Source organism: Lineus longissimus, chromosome 12, assembly GCF_910592395.1.
Source record: "Lineus longissimus chromosome 12, tnLinLong1.2, whole genome shotgun sequence".
NCBI classification, from domain to species: Eukaryota; Metazoa; Nemertea; class Pilidiophora; order Heteronemertea; family Lineidae; genus Lineus; species Lineus longissimus.
Window position 1 is genome coordinate 9,522,863 of NC_088319.1, and position 14,061 is coordinate 9,536,923.

The following is a 14,061-nucleotide window of genomic DNA, read 5'->3' on the forward strand; positions in this document are numbered from 1 at the left end:
AGAATTGATCCTCCCCTCCCGATGACGCAGAGTTTGTCATCTTGGTCTTTGGGGCATTTAGACTTGGTAAATTTTTGTTTAGCCATTTGTCTCCTTTTCCTAACGCCGCTTCGAAAAATAGGAACAATGAGAAAGAAAAAGCGTAATTTGCAAGGCTTCAGTCCCGCAAAACAACACTGCCATCACTGCTCTCAGTGGCCAAGTTGGAAGAGTGAAAACGAAATGACATCACAGAAATTGGCCCACTTCGGGGAGCAGGAAAGCAATTCCTGCGCTAGGAATTCATTGACCCTTTGAGGTTGACGATTAACAAAAATCTCATACCCAAGAGTAAGAACAAACTTTAAAAATCGTCAAAAACTTCCAGAAGCATAGCTTGCTAATGAAACAAGAGAAGCAGAAACATATTGAAGTAAAAGAGCCACCGATTCCTTTAACAGACTTCAACGAAAAAAGAGTTGCCTTTGATTTGTGTGACGAATGCCACTGGTCAGAAAGTCAGAAACCATGGCGATCAGCTATATAAGACCAGCCCTTAAGGCCTTGCCTCGAGGTTGAAGCAGCTTTTAACTGTACAACCATCAGTTTTATAGACACGATGCCCTGGCTCGAAGTTCAATTATCAGCGAAACTAACTTTGCTGACATAGCAGTTTATGACCATGATGTGCGACCAGAATGCAGGGACTCTGCATGCACACAAGTGGATGACACTTACAGTTACATGTATGCAAGTTGATCAAGGTTTGACAAAGACTGTTCACTGTCAGAAAATTTATATATTTGTCAGATATAGCATATACAGTATGTCTGTTATTGCCAGATGTGCTGAAACCAATAGATTTGACTGCCAGAATGGTGCATTTTGTGCGTCAAATATACTCTACCGAGCAAGGCCAATGCGGAGAAATCAGAGATGTTAGTGATGGGCATTTGGATCTTGTACTGAATAATCATGCTCATTACCCCTCATGCACAGTTGAAATCGAAGCATTTCTTTCTGGCACTGTATGGTACAGTCTGGAGTGAAAGCTTCCTCCATCTGAAATATACTGCTTTCTATTTCAGTTGTCCCAGCCTGGTTCCTCCTTTGACATCTCATATGTGAGGCTTTTCAGGACTTTGGATACTATCAGGTAGATAGAGTGCAATGATTAAACTGATCGAAAGGTTACCGTAATGCTTTACCCACAGCCTTAAATTTTCTCAAGTTGTCCTTCATCATATTCAAGGCCAAGAAATAGGCGTTTGTGGAATATTTGGTTGTTGAGAAAAGGTCACTTTAAGATTGTTTGTTTCTATTTGTAGGGTAAAGCTGCAGCCTTCCATAACAGACCAACTAAAGGTGTTCCCAATCTCAAAGGAGTGGATGATTGCTGGGAGGCCGTGCAGTCCACGTGTCCTGTTCATCTTTGAGAATCATAGCTTGGAGTTAGCAGCTTCAAATGGGGGCGCTGGCGATGGTGTTGATCTCACTCGGTCGAAAACTATGGTAGGTCGAAAACTATGGTAGGTCGAAAGCTATGGTAGATCGAAAACTATGGTAGGCCGAAAACTATGGTAGGTCGAAAACTATCATGGTAAGTCGAAAACTATGGTAGGTCAAAAACTATGGTAGGTCGAAAACTATCATGGTAAGTCGAAAACTATGGTAGGTCGAAAACTATCATGGTAGGTCGAAAACTATGGTAGGTCGAAAACTATGGTAGGTCGAAAACTATGGTAGGTCGAAAACTATGGTAGGTCAAAAACTATGGTAGGTCGAAAAATCAATAAAGCATGGTTTGTACTTACAAGGATGGATGTTAGATCTTGAAGAAGAAAATGTTGATCTATAAAATGAAAGTATCAGTTGACATTATTTGGCAGTGCCGTCCTGTGGAGGTGATAATATTTTGAAATGTTTGAGGAATTATTGTTTCAGAAATCGCCAGCCATTGCTATCAAGAAACTGCAACACGCAGTTGAGGATCAAATATACAGAATTCTTAGGAAATCTAGAGTGATCACAAATATAAGGTTGGTAAAAGCAAGAGTAGTCATGTTGTAAAAACCTTTTTTGAAATCTGAGGAAAACAATCCTTGGAACATCACGATCAACTGATTCTTGATCTTGATCATTCACAGTTTATTCCCATGAATTCAGTGTTGATGTCAAGAACTAAGCTAATGCTAACACCAGATGAAAAGTTGTAGCCAACATCTTTCCAGCTCTCATACTTCATACATGTAGTACTTGCAGCAGAGATCTGGTCTTGGGCAAGTCACTTGTCTCTGAGCACCTCGTCCATTGAATTTGAAAGAAAGCCAAGATTCCATGTCTCTGCAGGGTAAATGTGCAAAGTTGCCACACATTTTCCTTCTATTCATCAAACCCATCTGAGGACAGAATTTTGATACCTCTATCTGGCACATTACTGCAGTAGTACACAAAATTATAACTACTTTTGCTAGAATAGGCCCATGCCCTATTCTAGCAAAGTAGGGATATTCATCAAAATGAAATCAAAACTTGGACAAATTTGACATCACGTCTCTGTGTCTTAACAACGCAGTACCCAAGCAACAGTCAGTGCCACCTAGTGGCTACCATTGTATTTGACTTGCTCTTTAAAATCGTTCATGTTTTCAGTAACAACTCATTATTTGCCGTGCCAGCCAATGAGGAATTTGTCTACATTCATTCATCCAAGCCAGAGATTGACGATCATGTCAACTTCTACTTGAATCATCTACGAAACATGTGCCAAAGTAGCAAGGAAACAGGTACATTTTTCTCTCTTTTTAGCTCACCTGTCAGGTGAGCTAATACGATACCGCGGCGTCTGGCGTCCGTCGTCCGTCGTCGTCGTCGTCATCGTCCGTCGTTAACTTTTGACAAAATCGTGGCACGTTTCTTAACCGCTTGACCCAGAAAGTTCATACTTGGTGTGTGGGTACCCCTAGGCAAGACCTTCCTTCAGAATGAAAATCAGCGCAATTTGACTGCTGGTCTGCCATATAGGGGGTGCTCTTTGAAAACCTATTTTTGTCATTTTGAAGCTTATGGTTATAGCTAGAGCGATGAAAATCTAATAAAGTTGTATCTAATAAAGTTATATCACACAGGTTTTTGATTTGACCTTCATTTCAAGGTCACAGAGGTCGAACTCTAAAATTTCTTTGATCATGGCACGTTTTTTTGCTATTGGTCATAGACTCTCTAAATTTGATATGTAGACACCTATTGGGCATCTCTACATGTTGACACAGATTTAGGTCAGTGTGACCTACTATTCAGGTATAAGTAGGTCAAGGTTAAAAAAGCCCATTTTCTTTATTCCAGCAGATTGAAGTTTGAAATGAAGTTTAAGAGGTCGGCATGATATAGAGGTTTCGATATTAAATAGATTAATTTCGTTTCATATCACTAGGTGGCGGTATTGTGCAAAAATGTCAGTTGGCACATTGCCAGCAGTTTTGAATTTCGCGGTTCGAGGCAATCCGTCGGGGTATCCCAGATGCGCAGTGTTGTACTGCACCACTAGATCTGCATACTACAAGTATGGAAGACAGCCATTTTATGAATTTGAAGCGAGACGAAGAAGGAATTAAATCACCTTGAATCAATGCTAAAACTTAATCATCCGCTCTTCGGATGAGGTCGTATGTGTTGATTACATTCTTGTGATTGGTTTGAGATTATTAGTTTGTCCTCATTGCCGGTTGTTTTAGAAAATTTTGACTGTGATTGGAAGGTAAAATGAGAAACTTGTCACACTGTTCTTCGGTTTGGAATGGGGATAGTCAATGCAGAGCCAGTTGGTACAAGCTGCCTTGCGAATCGGGGTGGCGTAATAATACTGTGAAAGAACAATAAAATGATGAATTGTAGCAGTGTGTGTCAGAAATTATGTGATTTCCATTGCATTTGACGATCCCAAAGTTTCGAGAGTATGGCAAAATGGCGGCTGCCGTCAGTGGAGATTAGCTTCAAGCCGGAACCTTTCGTTACAATGTGGGCTTTTAAACACAAGTTAATTGTTTATAATCACCCAGACGCTACTCATTAGGTAAACCTCTACTAAAAACACTTGCTTTAATTTTTGTAAACATGTCACGAACCATTTTTGTGATCGTTTTTCGTCGCTGTAGAAATGTACACAGTCGGAGTCAGTCAGTGTGTCAACACAACAACGGTGTTAGTATACACATGAATCCATGATACACGGAGACACGAATGTAAACATTTGCCTGTTGGCATGGTTGGGTCGGAAGGAGTTCACCGTTACCGATCACTGCCCCAAGAAAGGTCATCTGAGCTGGTTGACTAAAGTAGATGATGATAATGATGAAAGTGTAGCAGAGCTGTCATCAGTGCTTTTATAGTTTATAATAGGCCTATAGTCGGATTCATAAGTAAATGTCACTGACTGCCCTTTGGGTCGCTGTGCAAAAACTATTGGGCCGATTTCTTCAAAGTTTGGTTTTTCTTGAATCTAATTTCGGGACCAAACACAATTTCCAGGTTAGAGATTTGCAAATTATAAAGAAAAAAATTGTCAACTTTGGAGCCCTTTGGCCATTTTGGGGGAATCTGGAGGGCCCGATTTTTTTTATGGATAGTTCTAAATGAAACTTGGCAGCTTTAAAGATACACACAAAAAAGAATTAACCTGAACATTTCAGCAAAATGCATCCAGAAATAAGCAGTACAGAGGAGAAAATGTCAAAATCAATACACTACGTCAATGTACACCAATACATACAAAAAAAATTATTTCGTAACCATGGTTACTGAAATATGAAAATCCTCTTGGGTCCCGAAATTAGATTCAAGAAAAACCAAACTTTGAAGAAATCGGCCCAGTAGTTTTTGCGCAGCGGCCCAAAAGGGCAGTGGCATTTACTTATGAATCCGACTATAGGGCTGTCTTGTAGTTATTGTCTCAAAAATGAATACAAACTGCTACCTAGTTACTCAGTACATCATATTCTATACTGTGTATTCCTTGCTTCAATTGTTCTTGTATCATATTTTTCAACATTTCTCTCTAATCGCAAGCCGAGGATAAATACTCCTTTCAAGATAGCGTAATCACACGCAATTCCACAGGTACATCCCATTCATTTGAAATTTCGGCCAATGACAGCAGGTTTTACAAAATGTAAATGCGCTGTTTATTTTCAATAGTCACTGAATAGCTAAGGCACCTGTAAACCCGTCTTAATTGGCCAGTAAAACATCTCTCAGCTTCTCCCACAAATAACTATTCACTTATTCCAACGTCAGTAACATGTGCACGCGGAAAACAATACGACTAACTCCACTTTTTCAAGACAAACCACACCATCCCACAACTATTGCATGATTAACCCCTAACAATGACAAGTTCTTCCTCATACTCTCCCTTTCATATCGACAGGTGAGCACAATGGCCCTGGCCATTTCATTTTAGCTCACCTCTGGGGAGCTTATACGATACCGTGGCGTCTGTTGTTAGCGGAGCACGTTTCATCACCGCTGGGGCTAAATGGCTAAAACTTGGTGTGATGGTAGCTTTGGGCAATATGCCCAGACTTATTTTATTTTCGCGATATGACCGACTTTCTGCCCTCCAGGTGGCCATCTTGGAAATTGTTTTTTTGCCTTTTTGAAGCTAATGGTTGTACGTAGAGTGACGATATTTTATGGTGGGTGTATCTAATAAGGTTAAATGATATATCACCCGGGTTTTTGATTTGACCTACTTTTCAAGGTCACAGAGGTCAAAGTTGACTAAATCACCGATAGGTGGCACGTTTCGTTGCTATTTGAGCTAGAAGATTCTAAACTTGTGAGGACATGTATCTAGGGACCATCTATTCTACCTAAAAAAATGTTTCCCGCTCTGACTTCAAAAATGTATCCAGGCGGCCATCTTGAAAACTAAACATAGTCGGATTGCAACCAAATTTCATGTGATTGTAAATCTATGTACTCACTACAACATCCCTGATTTTCAGTCAAATCCATTGATCAATATGACCACCAGGCAGCCATCTTATATGGCCACCAGGTGGCCATCTTAAAAATTAAACAAAGTCCTATTAATCCGAAACTAAAGATCAGATTGTGCGCAAACTTGATGTGATTACGTATCCATGTACTCTTATCAATATCCCTAATTTTCAGTCAAATCCCATGACAAATATGGCCGCCAGGCCGCCATCTTGAAAATCCAACAAAGAGCATATTACTCCGATACTGTTGAACAGATGTCAATCGATGTCGATATGACATGCACACTCTTTATTAATAACCCTGAAATTCAGTCAACTTTATAACCAAAATGCTATACTCAGATGGTACCGGTAATTTTTTGTGCCATTGAGCCGAGAAGAATAATATTATTCAATGGAATAAAAACTGGTGAAACTAGCCAGAAACTGTTCTCCCAATATCCGCTGCAAATGACATGCATTACATTACCCGAGGTGAGCACATGGTCCCTGGACCCTTTCATATCAGAAGTAAATCCACCAGTTCGCTTGTTTTTAGTCAATGTACAAGCTCATCAGCCACTGAAAATCGGTGGACAGAATGCTCCCGCCATTTTGGCTTTATCGTCTGATGAACACGCTCTCGCTTTGCCATCTATCGTGCACAAAATGAATGAATAGTGTTCTCAGATGATATCAGATGGCACCTCGATCGATTTCAAAAAGATCATCGGCCGGAGATCTCTAGTGATGTAAGGGAATGGTTCCACCGAGGGAACCCGGTGTGCGTCACAGGGGACTGAATTGGTAACCGAGTACACTCGGTCTGCGGCTTCAAAGGGTTAAAAATTATGTAGCACCTTAACATTTTTACAGTTTACTATAACGGTACATTTGTTCTTTCAGAAGGTCCACGCATCCACAGCTACCAGACGACACGACGTAGCCTGCAGGGCTCCCTAAGCATCGACTCAAATCGGTCAACATCATCCATGAAACCCTCCGCCGAACATGGTCTAAAAGACTTCCTGTGGCATCACATAGACTTGGCAATGACGAAGGGCTTTGATGATAATGTTGGAAGAAATCCAGTGTCTGCATTGTTTGAGGTAAATGATCCCTTTCATGCTCAGACTGATTGGCTCCCAAATTTTGTGTTGAGGATATATGTAAGTAGAATGACCATTTTGAATTAATACCAATAATGACCTCCATGAACAGTTAATGGTCGACTGACAAGAATAATGAACTCTCTTTGTCTGCTTTATGCAGATACTCGAGTTGCTAGCAATCACCAAGCTTCTTGCAGTTAATTTCCATTTCCAACCTTTAACCCTTTCAGGGCTGAATATTTTTTTCCTAAACCTCCGCTCTGGACTGGATATTTTTCAAGTTTTTTCGTCAAAATCAAAAGTTTTTGAAAGCAAAGTATCGGCTTTGCAAGAATCGCTATGAAGTTGGCATGAATAGAAAAGGTGTTCCCCTGGATGTCGGGAATCCCCTTCGAGCAGTTAAAAAATGCGGATCGGCTTTAGAATTGACTGGAAAACCGACTCTTGTGAAAAGATCGTCGATCTCGCATTTCTGCGAGACTCGTCCAGAACGGAGGTATTGCGGTGCTCGCAATTTTGCGAGACTCATCCTGAAAGGGTTAATAACATTGCAGGGAGATTTTTTCCAGTAGTAGTTGGTGAGAAGGGGAGTCATGGTGCTTTAAAGCCAGATAGCCCTGGAGAAATGGAGCTCATCAGTTTGGAAGTGTGCAGTTCATGAAGGAGATTGGAAAGTCCAGGCAGATGCCACTCAATCAGCCCTGGTCCATGAGGCATCTATCTAGGAGAAGGAAAACTCGTAAATCACCACCAAGGAGCCCGTCCCTTTGGATGAATTTCAGTTTTGAGCAAACCTGGCATTTAAACACAATTGTAACAAATTGACCTATCACTCATTTCAGTTGCCAACTGCTGAGACATGGTTCCTGATCAGCAACAAGCTACATCAGTTCTTTCTCTCCGACTTGAAGGAAGGTCAGGCAAGGGCAAGCTTCAACACATTGAAATCACTATTGGAGATTGATACAAGATTTTCTGAAAGGTGCGTGCTGGTTCGGTTATTTCATAATTTAACCCTAAATTCCCCAGGTTTTTGACGTTTTTAACAAATCTGTAAAAATTATGTAAATAAGCTATACTCACAAAACTTGCCTTATTTTATTTTCTTCTTCGAAGCCTCCTTATTACATAACAGTGTCAATAGTATTTTGTTATGGAGTGGAAGACACGAAAACACCCTCCTTCACAAAGGGGTCTTCAACACACACACGTTACCAATGACGTTATTCTAATAGAATAATAAACCCCCGTGCGTGGCACAGAATGACCAAGAGGTAAACTTAGCTGACGAAATCTTAAAACCATTCTACAACTGCCACGCCATCTGAGATCATCGTAAAGAATTAATACAAAATAGGTCGTAAATCTATGTGTTGGCAATTCAGCACTGACTAAAGTACATGGTAGATCGATGTAGTTGGCTGCAAACTGCCAACTATGTAGAGCTACCATGTATTTTAGTCAGCCGATGGCAATGTAGTTGTTTTAACTCCTACACTACCATTATGTTAAAACATCCTGACATGGGTTTATTTTTAGTGCCACCATGGTTTTTTTTACATTTGATCAATTTGTCTCTGTTTTCTGCCTCGAAAACCGCCCATGTTGTCATCTTCCAGTTGTATGTGATACATACACAGGGTTCACAGGGCAGTCTTTGAATTCGAGGAAAATCTGTGAATTTGACTATTTGTATTACAAAGAGAGTATTTGAGTTTAATTTTGGCCAGAACCCATATCTTCCATTTTGTCTTCGTGGTATGTATGGCAAGCCAAAGCGGAATTTATTCAAGACTTTAGAATTACCATTCAAGAAGTTAAATATAAGTTCAAGAAGGAAATATATGTTCAAGACTAAAATATGTTCAACCTTGAATCAATGTTTTCAACCTTGAATAAAATATGTTCAACCTTGAATAAAATATGTTCAACCTTGAATAAAATATGTCCAACCTTGAACAAAATATACTCAACCTTGAACAAAATATATTCAAGACTCACGTGACCATATTCAAGACGCACGTGACCACAAAATTGATGACGTTGTTGCTCATGTTTTGATGCTTTACGGACTTTCCCGAACCCGCGTCCGGACTTTCCCGAACCCATGGTACTTGTGTTGCGTTTCGGAGCTCGAATTGTTCGCACGAGGTTTTGACACATGGTTGTACACGTACCTAGCCGCCTACACCTGACATGTACTGTAATCCTACACATCATGACATGGATGCCGAGTGAATGTCAGAGTCGATACATGTTTCACAGACATATCAGGCAAATTATAGGTTGAAAATGCGCAATGCCTCTCACCTTTCATTCTTAAGGCCGACACCACTGTATCGGATTCTCGTTGTCTTTTGACATGTTTGAGTGTTTAGGCTATACAGGCAATCAATCATGTCGTGAAACAGAACGCATCAGAAGTACCACAGATTCTACGCTCTACGTCATCAATTTTGTGGTCACGTGCGTCTTGAATATGGTCACGTGAGTCTTGAATATATTTTGTTCAAGGTTGAATATATTTTGTTCAAGGTTGGACATATTTTATTCAAGGTTGAACATATTTTGTTCAAGGTTGAACACATTTTATTCAAGGTTGAACATATTTTATTCAAGGTTGAAAACATTTGATTCAAGGTTGAACATATTTTAGTCTTGAACATATATTTCCTTCTTGAACTTATATTTAACTTCTTGAATGGTAATTCTAAGGTAACTCTCTAGACTATTTGAAACCAAGTTCAGATACTTATTTTCACAAAAATTCGAAGCTATGCAAGAAACAATATTTATGATTTTAAATGTTTTTGTTTTGTACTGAAAATAAAGATTTTGAAATGATAATAATAATAAAAATACTTTAAAGTTGTATCTTATCTTTTTTTATGATAGTCAATACATGCATAAGAAAATATACAGTTGAAAAATACATTGTATTCAATTATTCAATTATGCAGTCATCGGTCTAATTGATGACGACAATTAAAATACCATTGTTAGGCCTTAGCTCCTCATGCACTAATTAGACACTTAAGTCACCAACTGACACTAATTAGATAAACTGATCATCGGACTAATTGATGTCAATTAAATGAACAAATCATCATTTTAATTGTTTACTTCTATTGTAACTTTGTCCTATAAAAGGGGACCTTAAACTAAGGATATTCAGTTTCACCTTTGGTGCGAACCTGAGCGTATAATACAGATTTTCCGACTTCAACCAAGAACCAGCTTTACAGAGAGGACCACGATTCTAGACCTCATCACCACGATTCAAGAGACAGACAAGATGCCAGCAAAAAGGAAGAACTCCAGAGCAGCTCGAGTACCATGGCCATGCGGGGATTGCCGGACAACGACAAGTGATACGTGTTGCGTTTACTGCGAAAGCTGCCGGCAGTGGTTTCACCAGAACTGTCAGTCGATCGAGAAGAAAGATTTCGATTATCTGCAGAATACAGATCTAGGATACTGGTGCAAGGGTTGCATGTGTAGAGATGGCAGCTTCAACTACAATGCAGGACTAGGGCGGCTTCAGATGGCGACAGAGAATGGTGAAGACTTGAAGGCGAATCTCATCGATGCGGCCAAACGAGAGATGCTGTTTCTAAGCATATGTGACGTCCCCGATGTTGATCATGGTACTTCTGTGAGATATGGTGCGAGTGATTGGAATCTGATTGGAATCTGCAACAAGACGACAGTGCCCGAGCCATAATACAGATGATTGGTGGAAAGTGTGAGAGCAAGATTCCAGTAGATGTGAAAGGAAATGGAGATTGCCTTTTCAACTCCATCGCAACAGCAATGACGGGGACTGACGGCATGGCAGAGGAACTTCGCTACAGGTGTAGTATTGAATTGATATTTGGGGAAAGTAAGTATCTCGAACGACACGAAGACCACACGGAGTGGTTTGCCCTTAGCCCATCATACGAGGAGGCGATTATGGACTGCATCCATGGGAAATACTCATCATCTTGGACAATAGAGGCTGCGGCGACCGTTATAAAGAGACCAATAATTTCTGTCTACCCCGCCATGAATGGACCACTTGATCCAGCTGGTGTTTATTGAGAAGAAGAAAGGAATCTACATCATTAGGAAAACCCCTCTGGACCCACAGCCACAAGTTGACGACATCATCACATTGAGGATGCCACCTATCACACATACAGTCGATTCCTCAAGTCAGCACTTCAAGTAATCAAAATATAAACACTCTGAAGAGCAGTCACTCACAGCCCACTTTAAGTGTAACAGCAAACACACTGGTTTTAAGAGTGTATGGAAACCAGCTCAAGAAAAGACAAGATAATTGTTGTGTAAAAATACTTTTTTAATATTGATTACAGTACAAATTGGTGTTGCTTACTAGTGATCTTTACTCAAATGAGGTTGCAAAGTTATTTCCTGGAAGTTGGGGACTGAAAACTCCTGGAAAAAAAATCTTCCCTTGAGTGCACCCTGTCAGAGTGGGTGACTTTACCATTATGATTATGCCATGTGTCACAGGACATTTAAACGACGCTGAGCTCTTATACCTGGAATTGATAGATGCAAAAATATGATGAGAGAGATGTAAAACCAGTAGAACTATGAAAAACTGACTTCAAACTTATCTAGAGCAACTATGTCGAACTAGTGAAAAACTCTTCAGTGACACACCCTAACTCGAGATGCCAAAACCATGTTGAACTGTCGAATCCACGTTTTAGACACATTTAGTCTTGAATAAATTCCGCTTTGGCTTGCCATAGGTATGAATTCACTGAGACAACTAGTCAAGAATCACAAAACAATTGACTTTATCAAGAAATGTTTCATAACTGTTTCATAAATGCTTTTCAGTCGATGCCACAAAGTGCTTTCCCCTGCTGAGGGTGCATACCAGGAGGGTCTCCCCCAATACTACCCCCAGAGTTACCACCTGAACAAGTTGGCACAGGCCCGCCATGTTTTTCTTCAGAATGCCCGGGGGCCTGCCTGTGATAAGTATCTAGTACAACTTGACGAAGCCTGTGAGCGGATATGGAAAAATGGACGCCGACAATGTGAGGCTATTAGCTTGACTGGCAATCCATGTCTGAATGAGGTATGTTCAATAAGGTTGTTACAATTTGAGTCAGATTTTGTTGTATCAATGGGCTTATATCTCTGGAGTCTGAGTGGAGAGGGCAGGAGACTGGGGTCCAAGTAGTGTTGATATTAACAATTTCTCTGAATTCAGGGTCATATTTGAGATTTTTCAGCTGGGGAGCACCCCTGGTCCAACTTTAGGATCTGCCAGATATCAGCTGATGATCAGTGGTGCGGTAGTGGCTTGATGTGAAATGTTCTTGTTCCAAAATCACAACATTCGTGAAAATAAAACGGCTGTGAAATGTTTTGGATTACATTAAGATGTGAAAATTGTTTTTTGCAGCTTCACAAACTGTTGGAAGCGGATCCTGATGATAACATCCCTGTCATGGCTCACTCGAGTAAGATCAAAATGAAGTCATTCTGTAACTGTGGAAGGAAACAGGCAGAACGAGATGATCCTTTTGACCACAGGGTGGGTATCTTGCGGAGTGCAGTGGTGTACTGGTCAAGGTCTTGGACTCTCAATCCATGAGTCGTGGGAGTGAACCCTAGTCTGATGGCCTGTTCGTTCTTCGCAGGTCGACCTCAGGTGTACCCTAAAACGGCAGCTGCCACTGATACCCCAGTGTGCCTCTTTGGAGACCTTTTATTCGTGAAGTACTTTGGTACAGACACTACTCTGTAAAATATTAGTTTGCCTTTTTCTTTAGCATTTGCATTTAGTAATGCATATCACTGTTGTAGCATGTTGCCATATGTTGGCCCAGTGGCTCTGCCTTTGGCCATGGAGATTATCTTTACTGTAACCCGAGGTGATTTTGGGGTAATTTTTCATGTAAGTTTACAAGCTAAAATCAGACATTTCGCAAATGCGTAACCAGAGAATGCTCATCAAGATCTTTCCAAGGAATGGTGATATCAGTGTGTTTTGACAATTCTAAACCTCTCTGTCCCACTTAACATTGAAATTTCTTCGATTTCCAGGCTGCAAATTATGAATTTTATGAAAACTTTGAACAGACCTGCTGTAACAAATTAGACCATGTGGAACTGCCCATCTTTAAGCCAAGCACGTCGGAGGTGAAAGCAGGAAGGGTACAGTTGGCGAGAGATACCACCAAGTCTCCAGTCAGCAGAAAGGACTCCACAAAACTAGATGTGACAGCTCATATGTCCAATTTAAGTTTGGCACTAAGTTTAGGTGAGTCAAATTTGTGTGTTCTATACCACTTCATTGTACATTAAACATGTCTGGGTAGCAAGTTTATAGACCAGGTTATGGCATGAATTTTGCTTATGCTGCTTGGGTCAGAGCATTGTAGAAATGCAGAAATTATGGTCTAACATATTGGGGGAGGTGTGTTAGTTCTGAATGTTAACAAAAAAACAGTGATGGCGTCAGATCTGGACTCCTCCACTCTTTGATAGAGTACAGTACTAGCCCATGCTGTGTTCCACCTACAGTTATGCCACCCAGCAAGTGTGATGTTAAAGGGGGACTATAGGCAGGAGCAGAGGGGCTAATTTGGCCATCTCCAGGTGACTAATATACACAGCAAGGGCCCTTGGTCATGTCATATTCAGCACTAAATATATTCCTCGTACAAGCGTGAATCATTTCGACATACTGTGAGATGTGAGAGACCCTTATTGGTGACTTTGTGTAACTTTATCTTGCCTGCCTAGCTGCTTCCTGAAGAGTCCCTTTAATAAGAATTTACCATTTATGTGATTAACATGAAGGTCAATCTGGAGAAGTGATCTCTGTGGCCACCATGGTGGACAGTGGCTTCACTGGCAAGAGTGCAAGCCAACGTTCCACGAACACAGACACATCTCCTAGACATTCATGGAGGCTTGTAAGAAATGACATCGATGTGCCTGTCCTATACATTTAG

At 40.6% G+C, this 14,061-nt stretch overlaps 2 protein-coding genes across 3 annotated transcripts in view; one reads left to right on the forward strand and one right to left on the reverse strand.

The window, feature by feature from the left end:
* LOC135497104 (uncharacterized) overlaps positions 1-14,061 on the reverse strand; it is a 235,352-nt gene that overhangs the window by 186,547 nt on the left and 34,744 nt on the right. The window lies entirely within an intron of this gene.
* The window catches only part of LOC135496693 (nonsense-mediated mRNA decay factor SMG8-like), a 41,011-nt gene that overhangs the window by 12,260 nt on the left and 14,690 nt on the right, over positions 1-14,061 (forward strand). For both annotated transcript variants that reach the window (XM_064786160.1, XM_064786159.1), the window contains exons 6-14: positions 1,068-1,135; positions 1,308-1,491; positions 1,924-2,018; positions 2,632-2,765; positions 6,867-7,069; positions 7,915-8,054; positions 11,930-12,173; positions 12,504-12,635; positions 13,148-13,364. In XM_064786160.1, coding sequence (XP_064642230.1) covers positions 1,068-1,135; positions 1,308-1,491; positions 1,924-2,018; positions 2,632-2,765; positions 6,867-7,069; positions 7,915-8,054; positions 11,930-12,173; positions 12,504-12,635; positions 13,148-13,364 — 1,417 coding nt within the window. The remainder of the gene's footprint in view (positions 1-1,067; positions 1,136-1,307; positions 1,492-1,923; positions 2,019-2,631; positions 2,766-6,866; positions 7,070-7,914; positions 8,055-11,929; positions 12,174-12,503; positions 12,636-13,147; positions 13,365-14,061) is intronic.